The 9,627-nt window shown below is 42.3% G+C and overlaps 1 protein-coding gene across 6 annotated transcripts in view; it reads right to left on the bottom strand.

The window, feature by feature from the left end:
- Window positions 1-4,088: 4,088 nt before the first annotated feature.
- Window positions 4,089-9,627, bottom strand: part of ERICH3 (glutamate rich 3) — a 116,882-nt gene continuing 111,343 nt past the window's right edge. For all 6 annotated transcript variants that reach the window (XM_070467924.1, XM_020877706.2, XM_070467922.1 and 3 more), the window contains 2 exons: window positions 6,927-9,283; window positions 4,089-6,323 (listed from right to left, as the gene is read on the bottom strand). In XM_070467924.1, coding sequence (XP_070324025.1) covers window positions 6,945-9,283 — 2,339 coding nt within the window. In that variant the 3' untranslated portion in view covers window positions 4,089-6,323; window positions 6,927-6,944. The remainder of the gene's footprint in view (window positions 6,324-6,926; window positions 9,284-9,627) is intronic.

Here is a 9,627-nt window from a genome sequence, read left to right as displayed (position 1 = left end):
ATCTTCATGACCCAGATAATCACGATGGTGTGATCACTTACCTAGAGCCAAACATACTGGAACGTGAAGTCAAGTGGACCTTATGAAGCATCACTATGAACAAAGCTAGTGGAGGTGATGGAATTCCAGTTGAGCTCTATCAAATCCTAAAAAATGATGCAGTGAAAGTGCTACACTCAATATGCCAGCAAATTTGGAAAACTCAGCAGTGGCCACAGGGCTGGGAAAGGTCTGTTTTCATTCCAGTTCTAAAGAAAGGCAATGCCAAATGCTCAAACTACTGCACAATCATCTCACACGCTAGTAAAGTAATGCTCAAAATTCTCCAACCGAGGCTTCAGCAATACATGAACTTTGAACTTCCAGATGTTCAAGCTGGTTTTAGAAAAGGCAGAGGAACCAGAAATCAAATTGCCAATATCCGCTGGATCATCGAAAAAGCAAGAGAGTTCCAGAAAAACATCTACTTCTGCTTTATTGACTATGCCAAAGACTTTGACTGTGTGGATCACAATAAACTGTGGAAAATTCTGAAAGAGATGGGAATACCAGACCACCTGACCTGCCTCTTGAGAAACCTGTATGTGGGTCAGGAAGCAACAGTTAGAACTGGACATGAAACAACAGACTGGTTCCAAATAGGAAAAGGAGTATGTCAAGGCTGCATATTGTCACCCTGTTTATTTAACTTATATGCAGAGTACATAATGAGAAACGCTGGGCTGGAAGAAGCACAAGCTGGAATCAAGATTGCCAGGAGGAATATCAATAACCTCAGATATGCAGATGACACCACCCTTACGGCAGAAAGTGAAGAAGAACTAAAGATCCTACTGATGAAAGTGAAAGGAGAGTGAAAACATTGGCTTAAAGCTCAACATACAAAACCAAGATCATGGCATCTGGCCCCATCACTTAGTGGCAAATAGATGGGCAAACAGTGGAAACAGTGTCAGACTTTATTTTGGGGGGCTCCAAAATCACTGCAGATGGTGACTGCAGCCATGAAATTAAAAGATGCTTCCCCTTAGAAGGAAACTTATGATTAAACTAGACAGCATATTAAAAAGCAGAGACATTACTTTTCCAACAAAGGTCCATCTAGTCAAGGCTATGGTTTTTCCAGTAGTCATGTATCCATGTGAGAGTTGGACTATGAAGAAAGCTGAGCACCAAAGAATTGATGCTTTTGAACTGTGGTGTTTGAGAAGACTCTTGGGAGTCCCTTGGACTGCAAGGAGCTCCAACCAGTCCATCCTAAAGGAAATCAGTCCTGGGTGTTCATTGGAAGGACTGATGTTGAAGCTGAAACTCCAATATTTTGGCCACCTGATGCGAAGAGCTGACTCATTGGAAAAGAGCCTGATCCTGGGAAAGATTGAAGGTGGGAGAAGGGGATGATAGAGAATAAGATGGTTGCATGGCATCACCAACTCAATGAACATGAGTTTGGGTAAAATCTGGGAGTTGGTGATGGACAGGGAGGCCTGGCGTGCTGCAGTACATGGGGTCACAAAGAGTGGGACATGATTGAGTGACTGAACTGAACTGACCATTGCAATAATTAGTAATGTACATCTGATCAAAATAACACACATAAATTTTGATAAACCTTATACATGAAAATTAAAAGTAGAACTGTGTGTTTAAGATAGTTATTTCTATTTTTAGTTAGTGTATCTGTGAATAAATATTATTTCACGCTACAATGATAGTGTTCAACATCAGTTCTGTTACATTTTCTGCCTTTTTTTTTTTTAGATGTATAATGGGGCTTCCCTGGTGGTTCAGATGGCAAAGAATCTGCCTGCAATGGGGGAGAGCCAGATTTGATTCCTGGGCTGGGAAGGGAATGATACCGATTCCAGTGTTCTTGCCTGGAGAATTCCATGGACAGAGGAGTCTGGCAGGCTACCGTTCATGAGATTGCAAAGAGTTGGACATGACTGAGCGACTAACACTCACATAAGTAGGGTATCTGTGCACGTCACGTAAATAAGCAGTGGGAATGGAAGTAGTTCGCTTGTATTGTGCAGCAATGCTCCGCTTTGAACTCCTGAGTGATTTACCGAAAATGAAGGACTGACAAAATACCGAAGAAGATTTAAGAGGCTTATCAGCTGACAAGTCAATTAGGTTCTCATTTAGTTTTCTTGAAAACAGCTGAAAACCACTTGAATTGCAGAAGGATTTATTAACCAGCCATTAAGGTCATTCCCCTTCTCAATACCTGCACCATATTTCAAATCGTTTCTTTGTCATTTTGTGTCATCCCAGAGGCAACACAGTAAAACTGGTAAATGGATGAAGAGCTGGCCTTTATTATGAATGAGAGCGGGAGATTGGCAAAAGGGAAGACCTTGACTCAGGCTAGACCTCAGGCAGGTCCATTTTATGACAAAAGTGTATATGGAGGTTGACATCCGCAAAGTAGCCTTCATGCATCCTTTGAAAAGCTTCACCTCCCCTCAGAGAAACACCACACTAGCTTGAGGGTCTCTGTGTCACATTAGTACCAAGCTTCTGAACAAGGGTGAGATTTCTCCTATCATTTTGTCCCTCCTATGCCCTTTGATTATAAGCAGGTGTTAGTAAGACCAGGAAACGTTTGACAAAGGAGGCAGAGAGTTAGTTCTTCTATATTCTTTGGTAGCAGCTTATCTGTTCCAGATATTTCTATGTACCTCATTTTCTCGAATAAGAATGGGGGTTTGCATCACTCCAAAATATGACATGGTTGCACAGATTATTAAAATAGTCTGAGACTTCTGATCGGAATTTCAAAGGGAGTGTGCATTCTCAAACATCTAGCATTTTATTGTAGAGCTTATGTTTTCTGTTATTTTGAAAAGCATCGTTTTCCTGTCGCAGGGCATGATATTAGAGGGAAGGAGAAAACATAATAAAAGGGGAAAAAGGGTGAGTTTGAGAGAAGCTTTTAAAGAATTCCAGTTGTATTTATTCCCTGTTCTTTTGTACCTCTTGTTTCTGGCCACGTAACTGGGAACATCTTTCAAATGACACAATCAGGTGGTTTAAAAGACTAGAAGAAAATGTTATCAAGGTCAGATGTGTCCTCTCAAGGGCCACAGTCCTTGAAGCTGTTGGAATATTTCACATGCTAGATGAATCTTTTTTACAGTCTTCTTTTCTCAAATAATGATTTCCCATGGCAATCAAAATTATTGATCTTAGAAGTTTTAAAAAACTCAACTATAATTTAAATTTATAACACAAGAGTTTACAAAGTCATAGAAAAAGCTTCACTCAAGTAATTCAGGCCCTTCTCTGGCTGTCAGTGACTAAGACTTCAAACTCCCAACACAGGGGCCCCAGGTTCCATCCCTGGTCAGAGAACTAAATCCCACATAATGCAACTAGGAGTTCAAATGCCAAAACTCGAGATCCTGAATGCCACAACTAAAACCTGGTGCAGCCAAATAAATAAATACTTTTAAAAATAAAATTATTTAAAAAAGAAAGAAATTCAAAACCTAATTCTGCCTATCTTTACTTTGGTTGTCTATTTTTCTTTTGAATTATTTAAATAATCTATCATATTCTTTGGTTGATACTGACTGAAACAGTAACCCTTTTCTTATTGATACAGTATATATTAATGAGGTTTGATTTTTACCTCTACAAAGTAAACAAAAATATGTAAAGATTGACATATAATACCTTAGTATCTATTTAATATTCCTTTTCCTAGAAGGAAGTGTATGGGATTTTTTAAAAAGTCAGAGTTTGGAGTGAGAAGACCTGAGACTGATTATGATTTTAGACAAGTCACTTAATTGAACTTCTATTTGCTTATCTATGAAATAGTGATAACAATTTTCCTCTCTGACATTATTACATGTATGTGAAAGACATATGTGAATATAGAGTGAATATAAACACATATACTCAAAAATACAGACCAATGAAAATAATTCTCTCTGCTCTACTCTGTGGAGTTTAAATTTTAAGGAAATGACAAAGAAGATTTTAAAAGTCTAGTCTTACTTGTAAAGGATCATTTATGTCTTATATATATACATATGGTTTATTTATGCTTTTAATAATGAAACTAGGGAAAAAATCAGTTCAGTTGAACACATAAATAATTTTATCAACATAGTATTTTCAGAGAAAGAATTCACTTCATTGAAATATCACAACACTGAATTTCACAGTTAAACCCACATGCAGATTGTAATATAATTTTACAGAATGTGTTTTGATGGAATGTGTTAAATATAAAATAATCCAATGCAATTTCCACTTAGCACATTGTACAAAATGAATTCTTCAATGGAATTAACAAGTTCATAATCTCTCCCATAAGGTGCTATGTATTCAAAGTGCTCTGTAGCAATGAGGTTGAGATCAAAGAAAAAATACTGTAGAACTCCACACTAATGCAGCTCAGTAATAAATGAAATTGGATATAATGGAGAGGAAAGCTATTTTATAATGTAAGACAGTGGAGATCTATAATGTGCCATGAGTGATGTTCATCCTTAAAAGGGGGTGGGGCTGAAGAGTTTCACATATATATCATTACAGTCATAATAAAAATGAGTTTAAAGTTGAGGTCATCACTTTTATAGTGACCATCATTTCCTCAAGTGAAAAGAGAGAAGAGACACAGAGGGTAGAAGAGACAGAAAGAGAGACAAAGTTCACAATACTTCTGCAACCCATTTTCCAACTGAGACTAATCTTCAATACAATCAATAGTCTGTGACAGCAGTTTTCAGACTATAGTGTACCTCAGAATTACCCAGAGGGCTTGTTAAAACACCAATTGCTCTGCCCCACCCACAGAGTTTCCAATTTAACAGGTATGAGATGAAGGCAGGAATTTGTATTTGGAACAGTTCTAGGTGATGCTGATATCCTGATCAAGGCCAAATTTTGTGAACCACTGGTCCATTATATTAATACCTTTGATCACTGAATGACTCCTTTATTAAAATGAAACACACTTCTAAAGATTAAAAATAAATAAAGACAGTATGCCTGATTTTTAGGGACATAGGGCAACCAGTGTGGACCGTATAATGATTAGGGCAGCAATTCTCAACTTTTTCTACATAGTAAAATCAACTGAAAAGTTAAAACAACAAAACAAAAAACTAATGCCTACGCCCATCTAAAACTAATTAGATCTGAATCCCTGGGGTAGGATCAAGGGTTGATTCATTCATGAAAGTGCCCCATGAAAGTCTAATGTGTAGTGTAACTGGAGAATCACTGCTTTAGGGCATCTTCTTTCACCTCCTTACATAATGAAAAGATAGCCAAACATATGTGCCCTTCGGGACACTGGTGTATGAACAGAAATGTCATAGGGAAGTTGAAATCCCCAAGAGACACAGCTATACAACTATTTCTAGTGATATGGGGGGCAGGGGTAATTTAGAAAGCAGTCATGACCATTGATTTGCAATGCACTGCAGGGTTAGTTCACAGGTTTGAAATAACAGAACCTGGGGAGGTGAGCAGCATGCTAATTTAATCCAAGTTTCTTTTCCACTGAATGACACCAACCAGAGTCTACAGTCTAGAATGCTGGCATACAGGCTGATGTGCAATGTTTACCTGCTGTAATGATTGTCACTCGTTTTACTCAGCTAAATTATTCACTACATTAATTTAATTTGAGTGGCCCTATAAAGAAGTCCCCCAAGGATAAAATGCCACAAGCATTTACCTGTTCATCTCAGAAAGCAAGACTATAGAAACATGCAAAAAGAAAGGGCATTTTGAAATAAGATTTAGACTTTAAATTACTGATCTGGCATAAATGGAAAGCATGACTATTTATAAGTCTATTTAGGCATGCCATGGAACCCTTTTCTGGAAGGACTTAAAGGTCTGGAGCAATCTTTAGCACTGAAGGTACCTGGAAGAATGTTTAGAGCTAATTTTCACAGACAAAGCCAAAGATCTTAAATCAAATGCTTGTGTATGAAGCTGGGACTAAGATGTGATTATAAATAAATAGGAATTTAAAGAAACCCCAGATATCAAGACTGGGCCTTTCCGGTAATCTTTGGTAAAAGTCAAGCATTTGAAAATGATCAGTTTGATTTGAATATGGACATGGTAACTGTGTAGAATTAGGTAAGAGCCTTCCAGTCCTCCATCAGAAACCAGCACTCTGGGAAGGAGCTGAGCACCTCTTCTCAAGGTGCTTGAGGTGCTACAGACCAGCTGGCAGATTGGGAATTGCTCAGACAAGCACACGATTGAAAAAAAAATGTCCTGGTGAGATATTCCGGTGATTCCTTCTCCTCCACTCCAAGTCTTCTGGAAGACATCTTGAAAATATCCTGAAAGACAATAAAAAGGATAGAACTATGAATATAATCACTCAGAATAGTAGGATTCAGGCAGTAAGGATACATCGTGCAAAGAGTGGAAACACAAGGAAATGCTAGAAATAATTTTGGTCTTTAGTTACAATCATCAGTATTTTACAGATGTACATATATTTTTTAACACGTTTCAAATATCTTATTTTACTAATTTATGCTATATATATTTATTAAACTTCACAGAACTTCAGAAACAAAGACAGAGAGCCCATTTAAAGGCAAATTAAGCCTTTTTCCCTTTGTCCCTATGGCTCACGCTCTCCTCTGTATCCATCTTCCTGGCCTTGTAAGAGAGAGGAGGATCTCACTCCTTGAGTGCTGTGCTTGCAACAGCAAAGGCTGGGATTTCGAGGTGTAGAGGGTCTAGAAATGGGTCCCTGTATGCCTCTGGTCTGCCTGTCCATCTCGCCCAGCCCCAATCCTGCTGGACTCACCAGCCCCTAGAACTGAAGCCTGTGTGTTTGCAGGCACTGATAAAGGGATGAGACAGCCCATAGGAGAAGAGACCCCAGGTGGGAGATCTGTGTAATCCTGCAAACAGGTCGGGCTTAAACTCACCATCAGCCATGAAGTCTCTTAGGCCTTCCTTGGACTCAAGGAAACATCCAGGTCCTCACTTCCTCTTTGCACTGAAAGCTCTTGCTTCTCTTGGATTCCCCTGCAGTTGGGCTTTTCAGGGGGTGTTTCTGCATCCTGTGGACTCTCCCTCCTGGCCTCTGACCCGCTCTCTTGGGATAATTCCAGTCTAAATTCTTCAGCTTCCCCTGACTCCTCCTCCCCATCAGGACTCCCCATCCCTGCCTCCTCTCCCACCAACTCAGACTCAGCCCCCAGGGTGGTTTCAGCCTTCTCTGCCTCCCCAGCTGGCCCTGGCTTTGGGGCCTTCCCTTCCAGGTTAGAAGGTTCCCCTGGAGCCTCAGCCTCAGCCTCCAGTGCCGAAATCACAGGCATCTCCTCGGCCACTGGCACATCCTCCCCGCTCAGCACTGTACCCTCTATGGCCACCTTCTCCGCAACTGCTGTTTCTCCTGGCATCTCACCCACTGTGTGCCAAGCTTCCTCCCCAGCACCATCTGAAAAGGAGGAGACTTTATTTGCTTCTATTTTCCCCTCAGCAGAATCGTCCTCCCTCCCTGCAGCTTCTTCTGAGGCTCCTCCTCCTTGATGGGGATCTTCCACAGTCATAACCACGCCATGCACGCTCCCATCCGCCTTAGGGTCCCCATTCTTCGTCACTCCTGTCCCCAGAGTGCACTCTTCATGCACCTCCTTCTCTGCATCCTCATCCATCACGTCACTGAGTTTTCCTGCCATCATGGAATCTCCCTCGGGAACATCTTGGGTCAAGGCTGTGACGGCTACTCCCTCTGGCCCCTGTAAAGGCCCATCTTTATTCCTCTCCTCCTGGCTGGCGACCATGTCTTGATCTCTGGTTGCAGACCCCTGGGCCTCGCCTGCATCCCTGGGAGTCTGCGCTCTCCCTGTGGACTTGGTTTCGGGAGCTCCTGACACCCCCTCTCCTGCAGGGGTGGACCCCTCTTCCTGCTCTTCGTGGGCCACATTCTCACCAAAGAGCAGCCCTGCTGAGCCTCTGTGCTCTGCGGCTCCAGCATCTCTCAGCCTTTCCCCTCCTTCTCCTTTCCCCCAAACCGCTCTGTTTTCTAGGGACTTCTCAAACCCCGGGGCTGCTTCAAACGCGTCCACCTCCCTGTCTCTCAGTGAGTCCTCTCTCTGTTGCCCTGTGTCTTCAGTCGCTTCAGATGCCCCCATGGCTGCTTCATCCTCAGCATCACGCTCCATTTCATTTGGGGAGGCTTGTGTCTCTTCCTCTGGCCTTTCTTCCTGCACAGGTTCCCCCTCTTTCCCTTTAAGATGTTGTTCCTCTTCTAAAGTGTCTTCATCCTGAAGCGCCTTTGCCCTTGTCACCTCTTCTCTCTCAGATTCAGTTTCCCCCAGAGGTGTTTTTGACCTCTCAGCTTTCCTCCTCTCTCTCTTTTCTGAGTCTAATTCCTCAGGTAACATTTCTTTGCTAGCATCATCTTTATTAGACTCTGACTCCGTCACCACCTCCTCCTCTTCCACCTGGTCCTTACAAAGTCCTTCCAGGCTGTCCACTGAACTCCCCACCTGAGTAGCCTCAACCTTCTCAGAAGTGGAGGAGCTCAAAGGTGTTTCCACTCCCGTGACTGCCTCTCTCTCTTTGGTCGACTCGTCTCGCCCCAGCATTGCCTCTTCTAAGCCCTCCTCTCGGTCAGATGTGGCATCTTCCACGGGTCCCCTGTCCTCTAGGTCTGTACATGCTTCCTCTCCACTGTCCTCCACGCCTGGCTTTGCAGACCCAGCCACGCTCACAGCCGCACTCTCAGACTTTCCCTTCTCTGGCCTCACTGCCTGTCTTAGGGCCGCTGTCTCCTGAGCACACCCTGAGTTCAGAGCTGCTGCCTGACTTGCCAGCAACGCCCTCTCTGAAGCCTGCCCACCCTCACAAGCTGCCTTCTCCGTCTCCAGCACTGTTTGCATCAAGACCCATGCCTCAGCAGCCTCACCTTCTTTCGGACCTCCAGAGTCTTTTGCTGCTGCTTCTTCTCTGGCGCCTAACCCTTCTTTATCCTGTCTTCTATCCCCTTCTGCTTCTGCCTCTGCCTCAGCTGCTATGCCCTGAGAGAGCTCTCTTTCCTCTGTAAACTGTCCTACCAATGCCAGCTGTTCTGCTTTTGGCTTCCCCTGCCCTGAGGGAACCTCATTAACCTCAGCTTTTCCCCACAGTGCTGCATCCCCTTTTTCTTCTGCGCCAGCATCCCTGTGTTGGGGACCTTCACCTTCCTCCACTGCTTCTTTCTTCTCCAGGGTATGCTCTTCTGATGCAACTTGCTTGGATTTCTTGTTTGAGCTGAGTGCAGTCCTTTCCTCCACCACTAGATTCCAAATAAGATTAGAAATCAAGGTTACTTTAATCAAAGTGCAGGAGGAGACATTACATATAATTTTCTATATATGAGATATTTATATATAATATCAAGGGGCTGCTGATATTATATTTCATTTCCTCAGTTCTAGGATGCCATCAGCTGTAACATGCACCGTGATTTAATAATGGCTTTTCGTGATGAAAAAAAAAAAGAGCTATAAAATTTAATGGACATTGATATTAAAGGAAATTGAACATCAGAACTGTTGAAAACAAACAAACAAAATCCATGTCTTAGAATAATAAAGTCTCTCTCCCTCACTCTCTTTCTTATACACACACACACACACA

This window comes from Odocoileus virginianus, chromosome 5, assembly GCF_023699985.2.
Source record: "Odocoileus virginianus isolate 20LAN1187 ecotype Illinois chromosome 5, Ovbor_1.2, whole genome shotgun sequence".
Classification (NCBI taxonomy): Eukaryota; Metazoa; Chordata; class Mammalia; order Artiodactyla; family Cervidae; genus Odocoileus; species Odocoileus virginianus.
The sequence above is the reverse complement of the archived record's forward strand: the minus strand, read 5'-3'. Positions and strand labels throughout refer to the sequence as shown.